This window comes from Uloborus diversus, chromosome 4 (genome assembly GCF_026930045.1).
Source record: "Uloborus diversus isolate 005 chromosome 4, Udiv.v.3.1, whole genome shotgun sequence".
Taxonomy (NCBI): domain Eukaryota; kingdom Metazoa; phylum Arthropoda; class Arachnida; order Araneae; family Uloboridae; genus Uloborus; species Uloborus diversus.
The window spans coordinates 142358266-142375021 of NC_072734.1; the positions used below are offsets into that span (position 1 = coordinate 142358266).

The 16756-nt window shown below is 30.3% G+C and overlaps 1 protein-coding gene across 6 annotated transcripts in view; it reads left to right on the forward strand.

Moving 5' to 3' along the window:
* LOC129219638 (FK506-binding protein 15-like) overlaps positions 1–14829 on the forward strand; it is a 66102-nt gene extending 51273 nt beyond the window's left edge. The window contains exons 29-32 of one of the 6 annotated variants that reach the window (XM_054853902.1): positions 112–396; positions 1900–1976; positions 10636–10750; positions 14610–14829. In XM_054853902.1, the coding sequence (XP_054709877.1) occupies positions 112–396; positions 1900–1976; positions 10636–10750; positions 14610–14641 (509 nt within the window). In that variant the 3' untranslated portion in view covers positions 14642–14829. Of the gene's footprint in view, positions 1–111; positions 397–1899; positions 1977–6037; positions 6149–10635; positions 10751–14609 lie in introns of all 6 variants that reach the window. The other 5 variants (XM_054853903.1, XM_054853901.1, XM_054853904.1 and 2 more) reach the window with 5 other exon arrangements.
* The last annotated feature ends 1927 nt before the right edge of the window (positions 14830–16756 follow it).

Genomic DNA, 16756 nt, shown 5'->3' on the forward strand with positions numbered 1-16756 from the left:
TTTAAGGCTCTCCCTATAAACCCCTCATCATTCCACTCTTACGTTACCTCTCAATTTATTTTACGTTAAAACAAATTATTTTTACTTATTTTTCTGTTTTTATTATTACAGAAAAAAGCATTGAAAATTCATCTTCAAATAACGTGAGCAATTCCGGTAATATAACTGAGGGTACAACTGCTCAACAAAATGGCATCAGCGAAACTGTTTCTCATGAACTCAATAGCAATGTAGTTGATACGCCTTCCAATAGTAATGTCAACTCAACTGATGAATCTAGTTTAGCACCAGAAAGCAAAGAAAGTGATCCTCATACAGATAAATTAGAACATAAAATAATGGGAGATAATTCTGAAATAAGTTCTGCTCATGAAATGGGTGATTCTTCTTCTTTAGGTTTGTTTTATGTTTTCATTTTTATTATTTTTTATAATTTTGTCTTATGCATGTGTTTAATTTCTGAAATTATTATTTTTTGTGCTCCACAACAAAAAATTTATTATTTTATGTTACGTCTAAAAATTTGTCCTATGTAGTAAAAGGAATCCATATTTTAAAAAAAATGTTAAAGCTGATTAATTTTTAAATAAGGAAAAGGAATACAAAAGGTAAAAGATGCAACCAGAGGGGTTTATTTATTATAAATACTTCCCCTCCACCCAGGTGTGGCACAGTGAGAAATTTTTCATGGGGTTTCACATATTGCACATACATACGTATGTATGGGAACAGTAGAACTTCGCGGAACCACCAACCGTAGTGAGGGACCGAACCTTGGTGAAAGTCGAGTAGTGGCAGTTTAATCAAGTTTCACCTTCACCAATCCTTCATAAATGCAAATTTTCATGAAAACTCATTTGAAAGTATGCATTTCAATTTCCAAGTGAACTTTAAATTATAATAGCAAATGGATTACGTAAGGATTTTTCCATTCTTAACCATTTTTTCCCTTTACTATGTTTTCAACGGTTCTTTGGCTAACTTTTTGTTTCCCGAATTTCAGAAAAATGATTAGCAATAAATTGCAAGCTTGTATCTTGGTTTTTGTTCTTAAACTTGCAAATTAGAATTTTTTTGACCAGACTCAAGACTGTTTTCCACATCTTTGTAGAACAGAGTCAATGTTACAGAATTTTGTATCAGAAGTACTGAAGTTTGTATCAGAAGCACGCAGTCTTCGCCATGCTTCTGATACAAAATCATCCCTGGGGGCTTGCCTACAATGCCAGTCACAGGTTAAGCCTCGAAACACCCTTAACCGCAACAGGAGGAGGTCAAAATGAATGAATGCTTTTATGAGGTTTTTTTTCTCGCTTTATTTTCAGTTGCACCAAGTAAGCAAATTTTTACAAAAAGCTGAAGTACAATGGATGGCGAAAAAAAAAAAGAATGAAAAATTTTCAGTTTCTGCCCTTTACCTTTTCATTGCAGTATAAGGATCGTTATGATCTCACCACCACAGAAAAATAGTAGTAATAATAATTGAAAGTTCTGGTTGTGCTATTACTAAATTTTGTTTTATCTATAAATTTGTTATCTAAAATATATGCCTATCTACTATGGTTGTATACAAAAACAAGTGAAACAAGTATGATGACTTACTGAAAAAAAGTAAAACTTTTAGTGGTACTTAACAAGAATGATATAGAATTAAGGGTAGAAAAACCTTGGTTTGATTCTGAGTGCATGATTCTCTCAGACAAACTTGACTTGTAAATTTAACTTATATTGTCCTACGTTAGGATCAATGCTGTTTTTTTACCCTCAAATAGTTTTGTTTAGGGGAAAAAAATTTTTTTTTAATTCAAGATAAAATTTTACGCATACTTCTGCTTTTATTGATGCATTTTTTATACCTTTAGCTTTTATTCTTCAATGAAACTAGTCTTAATATTTCAGATGGTATTCAAAATAATGTTCAAATAGACCCAACAAAAAATAAAAAAGTTGAAACTAATGAAAGAGATTCTCCTGAGGTAAGTTTCTTATTTCTGTATAAATATATAGCTAGGATGGCTTTCATTTCTCGAAAACAGGTTTACTTGGTCTCAATATTTCAATTTTGTGTAAAGTAACATAGCACTTTCATATTTGTGGCAATGAAATATGCCATTGTGAAAACAATTTCTCGTTAAACAACGTTTTTACATGTATGTTTTTCCATTTAAATGTTGCTTTTACAATATATATTAACATTTAGGTTCATTGCAAAGTTTCCGCTTGATTTTACAAACTGTTTAAGACCACAATAAGTGTTCATCAAATCAAATAGTATTGTTTCCTTAAAACAATTTTGGGACTGGTAAATTGTTTATAAAATCATAAGTGTTTGCTAATTAGGGGTTCATAAAATTCAGCGTCAACTGTAAAAAATCTACCTAGGAATCAAGTTTTGAGCATAAGCCTGAGTCGAAGGATTTTTTAGCTCAAGTAGTACAAGTTTCCTTCATGCAGAAAGTGAAAGGATGATAACTTTTCAAAATGTAATTATGTTTTGGAAGTTGCATCATATCATTGTTCTCCGATCTTTTACTTTATGTGTTCTAGAATTAAGGAGGTATATTTGTTTTGAATTCTAAAGCTGAGTTTTAAATCGCAGTGTAATGTGACTTAATATTTGCACTTCCATTTAAATGAGTTCTATATTTTTTTGCAAGGGTTTTTTTTTTTTTTTTGAAAAAAAATATGCACACCTTTTTATCATATCATAAACAGGATGGATGCCTCGCCAAATACATAGGAAATGGGTGTGTTAGAAAGAAATGTTAGACGAGAGATAAACAATAAAGATCCAGTTTTTTACCTGAAAGTAAAACTTTCAGGGAATAACTTTGTTAGCTACATCTGTGTTAAAATTGACAAATATTGTTGAGAACTATCCAACTGTTTTTATGTTGTTAATTTTTAATGCATTTACACAGAAAAGTGTGGGGTCTGTCCAAGACTGTTAGCTGTACATTATTAATCATCTTCTTTTTAATGTGAGTGAAGTGACTTTTTTAAATTTATAAAAATAAACAATTACATTTTGATAATATTTCAACTGCAGTTGTACTGGATAGCACATATAAAAGTATGAGCTAAGACCAAGTTCCACTCATCAAGGGCAAAGAGAATGATAATAAAATTGCTCTAAGTAATTGTGAATGATTCAAAACGAATCAAAATTTTGCATGATTAAGTTATATAAAATTTTCACATCACCAAAAAAAGACATTTTTTAGAAGCCTTATGATATGTTTATATGAAAATCAACAATTTATGCCATATTATCATTAAATAGTTTTAACATTTGTGTCTTAAAGCAGATTTAAAGAAAATTAACTGAATAAAAATAATTTGTAGTTTATTAATAAAGAATGAAATATTGATTGTTAGGTGTGGGTACACTTTTATCAAGGGTGCAACCCTTCCGAAGATCAAAGAAAAACCTCCCTCTCCCAAAAGGGGAAAATACCCCTCAAAACATTCCCCCCTAAAAATTTCAATTGCCCAGTCCGTGCCATGACCCCCCCCCCCCCCATGTGGGTACCCCTGCTTTTATAGAATCCAAGTATGATTTAATAATTTCACTCAGAGCCAATTTAACAAATTTCATTTTAAAAACCATTAAAAAACCTGCTGAGATTTATTCAATACATCTAAAAAAGAAAGTGAACTTTTCGAGAGCGCCACCTCTTTCATTTTGTACTTGAGTTGATTTTCAAAAAATCAATAATTGATAAAAACTAGTTTCTTAAAAGAGTAAAATATCGGGACTGAATGATTTTGATATTATTTATTTACAATAAACAGCGATCAATTCACAAAAAAAATCATAAGTGTAAAAATATTTTGGTTTCAAATTTTAATTAAAGCTTTTATGACATTTTATTGTATAAAAATGTTCTGCTTTTGTAACGGGATATTTTTTTATTACTTTTTTGGTTTGCTATTTTTTAAAGCAGAATTCTAACAGTACTGTTTTTATGCATCTACAAGTGAAAGTGTTTCTTTTAGTGTCTATGAACTCTATAAAATTCCTTTTATACTGGCCAAAATTATACATTTTTGAATCCTGGTCACATAATTTTTTCCCTTGGTATCCTGAACACTTAATTTATTATTTTTCCAGTCAGTATTTCCTGTTAAATGTGGTTTTTGTAATCTCAGATATTTTACCTTGCATAATTGATAAAGATTAAATAATGTTTTTTTTATTACTTTTATTACAATTATGGTAGTTTATAAACTTTTAATGAATTATGATGCAAATTATGAAAAAAATAAATAAGAAGAATATCAGTAAGTTTGCATTAAATTATTTTCTTTTTTTTTATGAAATTTTAACCTTTCTTATTAGCTTTAAAATGCCAACATAGTAAAGTGCAACAAGTTTGCTCTGAAAATTACATGTACTTCAATGTAACAAGAAACCTCTTCTCAAAAAAAGAAAATCAAACAAAAGCCACATTTTTTATGCTATTTTTCAATATGTATGAGTTAAAGCTGTTTAAAATTCTAGTGGCAATGTTGGTTTTTGTATTTTAAATGCACAAAAGTATGCTATTAAAAACATTGCACATATAATGTAAGTATGTGGAAAATATATTCAAAAAAAAAACAGCTAACCAAAAAGGCCATTTATAAAAATGTTTTCTTCTGACTAAAAAATAGTGTATGTAAGTTTCACGGCTATATCATATTATTTTTGTTTAAAGTAGGCAAACAACTTACTCTTCGAAAAAAAATTGATTTTGAGATTTTGAGAAATTTAGAGATCCCTAGTGTTCTTCTTTTTAAATCTGCAACTGATTTTTAAATTAACGAGTTATTGAGAAAACTAGAAAAAAATTACTTAACTCAAATGCACTGCTTATAACTGAAATTTACTTTTTCTTTCTTGATTTTCTCATAACCAAGTTTCCAAGTTTTTATTTAGGCCAACAGCTCAAGCAAAGAAACTATTAACTTCAAATATTTGAAACTTTGCAAACATGGTAATTGGACAAATTACTGTGATATAAACCTCGAAGAGTTGATGTACATGCAATATGTGGTTTTGAGATAAGGATCAATTAAACTTAGGGGGCAGAAAACACGTTTTTCGGGGGAAATTTTCAAACATTTACCCATAAAACCTGTTTTTAATTAATTATTTTCAAATTGGAGGGTCATATCACTCGCTGGTATCTCACAAAGAGATAGACACAAAAAGTTGTTCAAATTATGACAAAATGAAGGCACTGGAAGTGTTAAGGAAGTGGGATTTTTTTGCTAAAATTATAGCCTTTTTTTAAAACCAATGGAAAAAAAATTTTCAACAAATAAGCAGTCAAAATGTGTTATTTATGTCATGTTCAATAATCGTATAAAGTTTCAAAAAGATGCAATGAATATTGAAGAAAAAAAATATTTAGGGTAAGATAAAATACCTTTGTGCTGAACAGTAAAGTAAGAAAAACAACGTTAAAAAAAGCACAAATTTGCCAATTATAGCAGACACGTGTTTCGGTGTTACAGGGAACACCTTTTTCAATGCAAAAAGTAATGAGCTAATAGATGAAAAGTGTCTGCTGTGTAATTGGCAAATTTGTGCTTTTTTTAACGTTGTTTTTCTTTCTTTAATATTTAGGGTGTTCGCTTACCTTAACTGCGTTATCTGGCACAAAATATAATTTTTTATTATATTACTTTTAAAAAAATATTTCTTATATTTTAAATGTTTTCTCTGTACAGAACTTTGTGTCAACATCAACTTGAGATTTATTCATAATTTGCATCAGTGTAATTTATTTAGTATTTTTTGCCTAATTTTATCTTAAAATGTTCCTCTATCATTAAGCTTTTCAAGTTTTAAACTTCTAAATTAAGCTTGGAATGCAACATAAATGATCTGGTATTACACTTTCTTCTCTTCAAAATTTTCCATTGCCATAATGTTTCTTCATAAAATTCAAATATCTTCATATGTAAAACATGCTTATACTCTAGCTCTTAGAAACTATTTCTAACGCTTCTGGGTTCTTAACTAATGCTAAGCTTTAATCACATTTAGAGCAGTGTGCCTCTGCCAACAAGCGACACTTTTGCTGATACGCTTTCTGAAACCGAGAAACCCAAGGTAGAACAAGGTCCTTTCGTACAGCATGCTTGATAGTTGTTAGAGGTATTCTTTTAGCACTGCAGCTTGCATGGCTTCTCTTTTTACTCTTGGGATTTTATTTTGTTCTTTCGTTTGACATTTGATCTATGAGTTTCTTGTGTGTTGTACGGTTTTAGTGACTGATGTTTCTTAAAAGAGTTGCATTTATTTTAAATATTAGAGATATTTTGTAAACGTTTGGAAAATGTTCTAAGTACTGAAATCGAGTGTTTAATGTACATATTCTCCTCAACTTAACAACCAATGCAACATGCTGTCAGCCCATTCACTGCATATCTTAAGTTACCCTGCATAGTCATTCTATAGCACATTGGATTGGAGTAATTACAAAAAAAAAAAAATTTTGCTTAGTTTTATCATACAATTTTGCTTAACAATGGACATTGAGTCTGATGCCATGCGGGATCATCAAAAAGTTACGATACCCAGTCAAGCACCAATTTTACATATTTTGTTGAACTAGTGAGAAAAAAACGTACCAAGTAGGAAAGTGCAAAATTGAGGGTCAGTTTGAAAATCTAAGCATATTGTTTGAAAGTTGACACTTACCCAGTGAACTATTGGTAAAAGTGTCAGAAGCAAGATACCATATGAAACGGATGATATAAAATTAATGTTCTGCTACAGTGTTTTTTTTTTAAACAAAATAAGAGCAATTATGAGATAAATATTGATTTAAGCTCCCACAAAACTGTACAAGAAGGAAAAGAAATCAAATGTAACATAAATAAATATGGTAAATTGATGAGAAAATATCTGACTCTTGGGCGATCTACCCACTTCTTTATAGTAAGATTTTAGATACTTGTTTAATTTGTAAAAGAAATTTAATCCAATAGTTTTTGCAAGGACACATGATTCTATTTTCAGTATCAGAGATTTTGTGATTAAAGTACATACTTTGTTTAGAACATTTTTCCAAATTGTTTAAACAAAATATTTTCTAATTTGTGATTACTATTGTATGTTTTTATTTCTTGAACTAGTTATACTGCCTGAATTGTTTCACAACTGTGTGCTGGTATTTCTTGCTGCTTCTTGACAAACCTATCTTTCCTTTGTGCTATCCATTCATATTTTTTGTTCCTAAATCCATAATAATGCAGATAAAAGTATGTAAGTTAGTAAATGAAGAATCACAATTGTTGACGCTCTCAATGGTTTTTATACTGCCAAAGTTTATTTCCCTTAATGTACCAAAAGGATAAATATTAGCTGCATACTAATGCTTATTTACATAACATACATACACAGAAGTAATTCAGTAACCAAATACCATTTAAAAATTGCATAACTAAGGAGAAAATATGTAGAGTAAAGAAAATCAACACCTTGTCTTGAAATGACATGGGTCTACATGGAAACCTTAAAAATGATGCTCTATGTAATTGAAAAGGCAAAAACTATCATTATAATACACACATAAAGACTTTGACATACAAATACGATCGTCAACAATGCCTGTAACTGATGATGATATGTTGCCAGTATTGGAAATGTAAATACGGTATAGCATCGTTTATACGTTTTTAAAGCGACTGTATGAAAAAAGCGTACAAACGAAAAACTTATAATAGGTATAGGTTAATGTGTATTAGCCTTTGCAGGGTCCAATTTTAAAAACGTATAATTGATAAAGACGTTTAAAAGAGAAACGTATAAACGGTGCTTCACTGTATTTCAATAATAGGATGCTAAAAATTCCAACACATTTCATGTTCTCTCCTTTTTTTTCCTTTTATTCCCCCCAGCAATACGTAAACATTTTTTGCTAACTGAAAGGTTTCCAGTGTCCTCAAGAAAGCTTACCTTTTACTTTTGGTGCAGCTTTGTTCCTTACCTTGAAATTTGTACAAAATCAAATACGATTGGCCAAGCAATGATATTTTGAATAACAAACTATTTTGAATGCCTTTTTAGAAGTTCATAAACTTCTTCTTGTGAAAATTTATTAGTATTTAACTATTCTATATGTGTATTGCTAAGATATTCACATAAATAACATACTTCTTTTTTATTATTTAATATTTTAATAAAAGTTTTACAGACCCTTTTTACTCCAGTAAGATTTTCTTATCATTTGCAAGGATTTATATAAACCTTGCAAATATTAAGGGAATAATGTGTATATTCATATATACACACATTATTCCCTTACAGTGGGTGTCTGCAGAATGTTCAAAATGATTTTGAAAAGATGAGAGGAGTGATAATATCCAGCAAAATTGACATTATTTGCTATTGAACCTAGGGTTTCCTTTGACTCTTAAGTCCTTGACACCAGTCTTTGATGTCCTGAGCCGCTTCATGCTGGCCTTTTTTTTTTTCTTTTTCTTTTTTTCTTTTCTTTTTTTTTTTTTTTTTTTTTTTTGCCATCACTTTAGTGTCAATAAATTTGCCTGCATAATTAATGATTTTATTATTTTGCTGTGTTTTCAATAGTTCATTCAGTCATCTCAGTTTACACTTTTCTTCTACTCAGAGTTGACGACGATACTTCATGGTCATCCCCAGCTTTCACTTTATTTAATCTTTACGAGTTTTTTTCCCCCCTTTAACTTTCTAAATTGACTCCCTTTTTCCAAAACATGGGAGTTTTATTGATAGTATGTCAACCTGAATCCCAAATTTTAAAGTTTAGAGGAAGCACAGATGCTAATCTCAAGGCTTCATGCTGAAAGTTAAGAAGTTAAGGAAATGAAAAAAAAAAAAATCTTAGTGGGTACTATCACCCCTTTTTCATTTTGAGCACATGGGAAAAATGAAATAATTTTACAAAAAAAAATTGAAATAGAGCTCAGGTCAGAAGTGGTTAATGTCATCAAAAAGTCAACTACACTTTAATAAAAGTTTTAAAGAAATAATATGTCCTATAATAAGAATGTCCAGAAAGGAGCCAGCATAGGCAGTGTGGCAACACTTAAATGTAAATTTATAATGATGATTGTAACTATAATACTAGTCATGACCTATGCAAGCGAGTTGCTTGCCACCACTTAAGTTTATTTTGTTAAATATTTATTGTTTTTTTAGTCTATATATGTCCAGTATTTTTAAACGTGTTAGAAATTGAACTCACAATTCTAGTTCACTCTCTCTCTTTAATCTCTTTTAATTCAGCTTCTACTTTAAGCTATCCAAAAAGGAATACTGCAGCAGTTAGCTGCAGAAATCTACACCTGTTAGACAGGAGATTTGGATGGGGGTGGGGGATCTGTAATTGTTTTCCCTTTTCCACTTTATTAATTTCCCTTTCACTCCTCTTTCCTTAATCCAATGAATGTAACATTCCTATAACCATAATGCTGTGCAAAGCACTAAAGTCGTATCTGCAGCCGAGTCCAGGATGAGAAATTGCCTTTGGAAGTTTTATGCCTCCATCCATACACTTGACTCATGTGCCACTTTTTCAGAATTTTTTTAAAAATATTTCCCATTTAGAAATGACCATAAAACACTGTATTTAGGTAAATTATGCTACAAAGAACTGCCTGGTTACCGTAACTCAATTTTGATAAAAAGTGTGATACGATTTTTGTGCTTAATGTGGCAGTACAGTAGTACTGCCACTTTGAGTAATATTTATGATTGCTGTCTCAGACAGTCATAAAACTAGTCTATATGTGGCAGTGTGGCAATCTTTCCACAATCCCGTTTGCAAGTTAACATCAGTTTAATTTACAGTACTATGAAATGAATAGAAGTCGCGGTGACGTGCTTAGTAAAGCCTCCAGCACAACTCTCAAAACTCGAAAGGTTATTTGCCTTTTTTTTTAGTTTTAACATAGCCTCTTAAAATCTAACAGTAGACAGTGGCACTGCTCACTGTGTATAGAAAAAGGAGACGTTGAGAGAGAGCTTCCAAAATTCTCTAGCTGACTCCTATGGAGTACACCTTCTTTTCTCATTATTTTTTTATTATTATTACAGTAACCCCTTGTTAAATCACTCCTCATTATATCACTCATTCGGATGTATCAAGCTTTTTCTTTATCTCACGAAAAGTTATATTTAAAAAAATGTTGCTTCACATTCAAGATCACAGAAAAATAGGCAGAAACTATATTTTCTTATTTTTTTTAATTAATGAATAAAACTGACAAATTTTCCAAAACCTTAATTTAGTTATAATTTAAGTTGAAACTTTCAATTTTTATACCCCACTATTAAACGGAAAAAAAAAATTTCTTAGTTTAAGAAAAAAATTAATTGACAAATTTTATTTTGCTTTTACTAAGAAAATCGTTCTCATATGATAATAAACTAGTATTTTTGTAGATGCAGATGTTATTAACTTTTACCTTGATTGATTTGCTACTTGTTATGACCTCGGTTTTATCACATTTTTGGATTTATCGCGTTTTTTTGTTGTCTCCCAACAAGCGTGATGTATCAAGGAGTTTCTATATTATTTTCCTCCAAACTTAGTTACTTTCAAATCTATCTATCCTTTATATTCCTATGTTTCATGCTGTCTTTTCTATATGTAGCAGTCTGAGACGATGACACGCATACCAATTCACGTCTGCCGAAGCCTTGCCTGGATTTCCTTTTTAGTTATTTTGCTTGCTTATGTGGTGTTTTGGATTGGTGCTTGGGTACATGGTTAGTGCATGTGCAGTTTACTTAACATCATTAGTTGCTAATGAACTAAGAATGAAACTAAGATATTGTTTACAACTGTTTCATATTTTATCTATCAAGTATCAGTTTGGAATTTGTTATATTCATTTGTATTTTGTTTTACATTTATGTGATTAAATTTTTTTTCTTTTTTTTAATGTATTGTATATTTTTACATTCTTAGGACTTGGATACTGTTTTCAGGGCCTGATTACTGCACAGGCCTACTAGGCCTGGGCCTGGGGCCCCCTCTTCCTAAGGGGCCCCAAATTACTTAAAGAATTATGCATAGCATTACAGCTATACAAAAAATACACACATTTTTAAAATAATAGCCTTTATGGGGCCTCAAAATTATTGTGGGCCTTGGGCCTCACTTTTAGTTAGTTGGGCTTTAATTGTTTTGCCAATGTATTTACAAACATTTTTCTACATATATGAAGAATTTTTTACTTTATTTGTTTGTATTTGTTGTATGTTCTTGAATGCATATTTTTAAACAATATTGCTTTAAATTGCATTTTCTGCAGATAAATAAAAAATAAAATTAGAAGTCTTTTTAAAATAAAGAAAAATTTACATACCACATTGTTCGAGTTACTTTAGTCCACTTCAAACCAATTTTCCTTATAAAATTATGCCAAACCAGCAAATATAATTTTGTTTTTCAGTACTATGTGACTTAAAACATTAGTGTATTTTTTCTATTCAATTTGCATTTTTAAAAAAAAGTCACAAAATGTGGTTATGCAGTGTGTCCAAAAAGTCTTTGACACATTTTAAATTTCCTAGAAATGCAAAAAAATGTCATATAAATTTGCAATTTGCATAAGAATACTCAACAGGTTCAAAATATTTTTGTGTTCATTTGTGTCAAATTGTATAGCATTGCTAGCATTGAAGGTCTGAAAGTACAGGTTACCCAAGTAGGCTTAAGTGCTCTGCAGTGTCTATGCTAGTTAGAACATGTGATGAACTAAAGAGCTGTGAAGATGTGGTTTGAGCAACAAACAGTGCACACAATTCTGGTAACAAGAGATATTGCTTTTTGTTTTATAAAATTATTAAACACCTTACATTATATTTGTTTTTCTTACTGTGATGGTATAACGCCACCTTTAAGCACAATTTGGAGGTTTTTGGGAATTTTTTTTTACAATATCATAAAAAAATTTTGTGCAAAAAGTATACTCATACGACAGTTTGTCGCTTATCTATGGTTTTTTTAATGTGTCAAAGACTTTCAGACAACCTGTATTATATATTCAGCTGCTTCTCAAGGTTTTTAAAGAATTCCTTTTAATTGGCTATGAATTGAAACTGGAGTAAAACCCCTTCTAACGGACACCCCTCAAAGGCGGACACCCCTCTTATGCGGGCAATTTTTAATTCCCCGATTCCAAGGCAAATAATGCTATTAAATCCCTGTCCTGCGGACACCTCTCTATTGCAGACAAAAAATTCATGTCAGCATTAGAGGGTTTTTACTGTATATGGTATGAGGTTAATATTGCTTGCCTACAATAGCTAGTTTCTTTATAATTATTATTTTAGCTTTCAGTTGAACATTTATCACCACAAGCTTTTCTTTGTATGTTCACATGTTTATCAAAATTTCGTCCATGACCGCCTTGTTCATTCCTTTAAATGATATTTTCCATTGGTAGAACCTTTTTTAATGATTATGAGCAATGTTTTCAAGATTAAAATTATTTTTATTTTTCAAAATGTAATTCTATCAACCCCAAAGCAAAGGCTCCCTAAATATTATATAGCTTTTCTTTATTTAATAAAATTACTTTTAAAGTTCTAATAGTTTAAACAATTAAATAATCAAGAATTTGCATCCTTTGAAAAGAAACAGCATTTTTTTTTCCTTCTGGAACATAGATGTTTCACAAGTAAACAAAATATTGTCTGGATAGATTTAGTTTAAATTTAAAAAAAGGGCTTTGAGATACAATTTTGTTCTAATTTCATGTCTGTGCAAATTCCCCTAACATATCCAAAAATAAAGTTTGCTTAAATTATTTTTATTATTTATTAAGTGAGAAATAAATATTTTGTGCCAAAAAGAACCATTGTGAAACAAAGTTGAAAAGTTGAATGTGTTTAAAAAATTGCACATTTTTTCGTAGCTGCTCTTTTCAGATAAAAGCTTTTATAACAGTTTCTTTTTTTTTCTTTTTTTTTTTAATTCTTAGAAAGTAGTTTAATAACATTTTGTTGAATTTAGTGGTTGAAACAAAGTTCATGAATTGAAAACAAATGATTTACATAAAATATTTTTTCTGCTATTTTTTAATCCAAAATTTAGAGTTTAACTCGAAAATATTATCTTTAAATGTTTGTAAATATATGGGTGAAACATTTTTTATATATATAAAAGTTCTTTGGCTTTTATCTCAGATTAAGTTTTAGGTTTTTATATTTTACTAGCCCCTTGACACCCAGACTGCTTTTTCAGATTATGTATACTAGCAATGAGTGCAGGTTTTTTTTTTCTTTTCTTTTCATATTCTAGTTGAAATATACTGAGAATATTATTTGCTTTTCATTTATAATCAGTACATTTTTATTTATTGTTTATTTTCTGTATGTATTTTTAAATAATCTTATTTATAATTTATCTTTACAAACTCTACTTTACAAGCTGGCCTGCACCTAAGTTTTGATTGGTCGCACTTCTTACCGTGATTAAAATCATAAGATAAAAAGTGTTAAAATTAAATCTAGCTTAACCAGAACCAGATGTATGTTTGAGGTAGGGAGGACCTTTCAAAAAAATAATAATAATAATCACAGCTCAAATATGAATAAATCAGGACAGACATACTAATAGTGTTCTCCTGTTTTGTCCTAGATGTCAAGGGGTTAAGCATGAAATGTTTTTTCTTTTCTGTTTTTTTTTTTTTCTTTCCTTCTTTTACTGCAAATTCGAAGTCTCCCGATTAAGTGATATGTTCTCGTGATTTCTTTTCCTATTTTAATTTCACAATAAATGTACAAAAATGTAAATATATATATATATATATATATATATATATATATATATATATATATATATATATTAATATTAAACATTTGAAATGTTTCATTAAAACTAAGGCTGTATTTTTTGAGGGAAAATTTTTTTCAAAATGGCTATTGTTAAAATTTCCTCTTTTTTAAGAGACCAACAAATCAATGACTTAAGGTCAAATGGTAATCATTACATACTTTGTTTCAATTGATCCTTTGGAGTTTTAATTGTTGAATGATTTTTTATTAAAAAATAGTAAAATGTGTGCAAAATTTAAATGCTGAACATATTCTTTCTGTTATCAATTGAAGTAATACTTTATTTTACGTTAAAACAATTTTTTGAAACGCTTAACACCTAACATAAAGATATATGTAACAGTACCATGCTTAATCAATAAAAACTCAAAAATTCAAAGTTTTAACTATTTTTAGAAACATACTTTAGGAACATTTTAATTGAGTTTTATGTCATATCATTTACAATTAATATACAAAAATCTCATAAAATTGCTTAGTGCCCTATATTTTCTAAATATTTTCATTCTTTGAAAATTATATTATTTAAATCTGTATTTATTTGAAATATTTTTATCTTTTTCTAAAATGAATTTTAAAAAATATCTTCCCGTTAAACATTTAAACAAAATTCAAAACATGTGCAAGTGTATTCTAAAACTTTTTTTATTATTATTTTGCTATTTCATTTCAAAATAGCTCATTTACTGTATTTCCTACTGATAAAGCTGTAAGATGTTTCCTTTCTTGACTTTTAAGTCTCTTAGAATTATTTGCTTGATTAATAATTCTTACTTTCCAGAGCTGGAGGCCACAACCTCCCCCTCTTTTTGATGATGATGATGAGGAGGACGAGGATGATGATGATTGGCTTAAATAATCCGTTATTCCTCCATTTATATTTGAAACAAAACTTTCTGTGATTTTGAGAGCGTATGATCTGTAATAGAAACGATGGAATATTTTTCAAACTTTTTGTAATTTATATTACCAACTTATAGTTAATAAATTTTTCTATTGTATCTTGTGTTGTCATCATATTGTAAATAATAATTATTATGCTGCTATTGTGCACAAAACAGTAGGTTAATGTGCTTTTTGCACAAATTCAGTAGCAAAAACAAGTCAGTATCTTTATTATCGGTATCCTTTATTGTATTACCAGTATCCTTTATTTTTTCCTAATTTTTTGTTTTCTGAACTAATCATTACTCTTCATTATGATTGCATTCAATTTTTATAGTAGTTGTTAAGTGCTTCAAATGATGGTATTGACATAGTGAAGCTTACACTAGTGATTAATTTATATAAGAACTTATTTTTCATTTTCAAGAAAGTTAGTTTTGCTTTAAAGAAAACGTGCAATTACTACAAGTTTTAACTACTTTAAACACTTTTCTTATCAGATTATAGCATATGTGCCACTCTTGGTCTACTGATATTGTTCTTATGGAAAGTGTGTCCCATACACCGAGCACGAGGCGAGATGCAGGACTTGTAAAATATTTTGGCAAACGTTTTAGCGATGGAACTCAAAGCCCATACTTCTGACTTTCTTTGCATCCAGACAAATCTTCAATATTAAAAATTAATTGTTCTTCTTTCCAGAATAGTCAGGTAAAAGATACAGGCCAGATTCTGTTAGGTAAACCAGTAGGCTTTCATAGTCACTACATTAAGCACCCCTATGTTGTTGTTTTCAATCCTTCATGATCTAGCACCACCAGCTAAATCTGATTTAAGAGTCCATTATTTTACCGAAGTCAAGTACCAGAAGAGGATGCGAGGAAAGTCTTCCAGAAATGTGAAACCCATGCAATCTGGGATATGCTCGGTTATCCCCCCCCCCCCCTTTCTTCCTCCAAAATGCTCGGCTAATTCAAGTCTGATGTCCAATGGCGGATCCAAAGAGTGCATAACCCTTCTTGGAGACCAAAGTGCCTAAAATTGAGTTTTAGGCCTTTAATTTCGGAATATTTCCGGGTGCCAGCCTCCGGTCCCAAAGCACTTCACTAATGTTATCAAAAAAGTAGTTTTCGAGACTTAAATTTCAAATAATTTTCGATGGGAAACCTACCCTCTTCTCCTTCATCTAATGTAGTCAAACATAGTTTCACTATGTTATGTTATGTGTGAGCTTCTGAGTTTTCTACTCCTTCCCAAAGCGTCACCTAAGATGGCTTGAAATTGCACTTTTAGCCTCTATGTTGAAAAAATTCCGGGGATACCCATAAAACCCTCACTTTTCCTTGAACATCAGGAAAGGTAGCCTAAAAGTGCGTTTCAGACCTTCTATTTCGAACAATTTCCCCCTCCCCTAACGTCACTACATGTTGCCTAGAATTACGTCTTTGGAACTTTAATATCAAAGAGTTTCTGGAGGCATCCTCCAAGCTCTAAACCTTTTTATATCATATTAATTAGCTGAAAAGGCCTATTTAGCCTTTTTGAACTCATAGATGCCTATTTAGAACTTGAATTTCAAAAGAATTCCAAGGGGGGGGATCTCTGAACATTACTATCAAAGAGGGCTTGAAATTGCTTCTCTAAGATTTCAATTTCGATGGTCTTTCCCAATCCTAAGATAAATCCCAAAACCCCCCTTAAGATAGTGGAAAATTACATATTGAAAACTTCTATTTGGAAAATTTTACTGGAGAAAGTTACCAACCTCCTTCCTCGTGTCACCAAAGTCAGCCTAAAATTGCCTTCAATATTGAAAGAAATTCAGGTTTAGGAAGGCGCCTTAAGCCCTTTTTTCAACATCCTCATTTAAATAATAGCCGATGAAAAAGTACCCCGCGTGTTTCAACAATGAAACTCGCGCCATGGCATTATAATTTGATAAATGTGTTTTGGTAATGTTTAACATGGCAATGAAAGGTTTTTATGGTGACAAGGATGAACTCGATACGGTAACTTAACTGTTTTACTATTAAGACTGCTTCA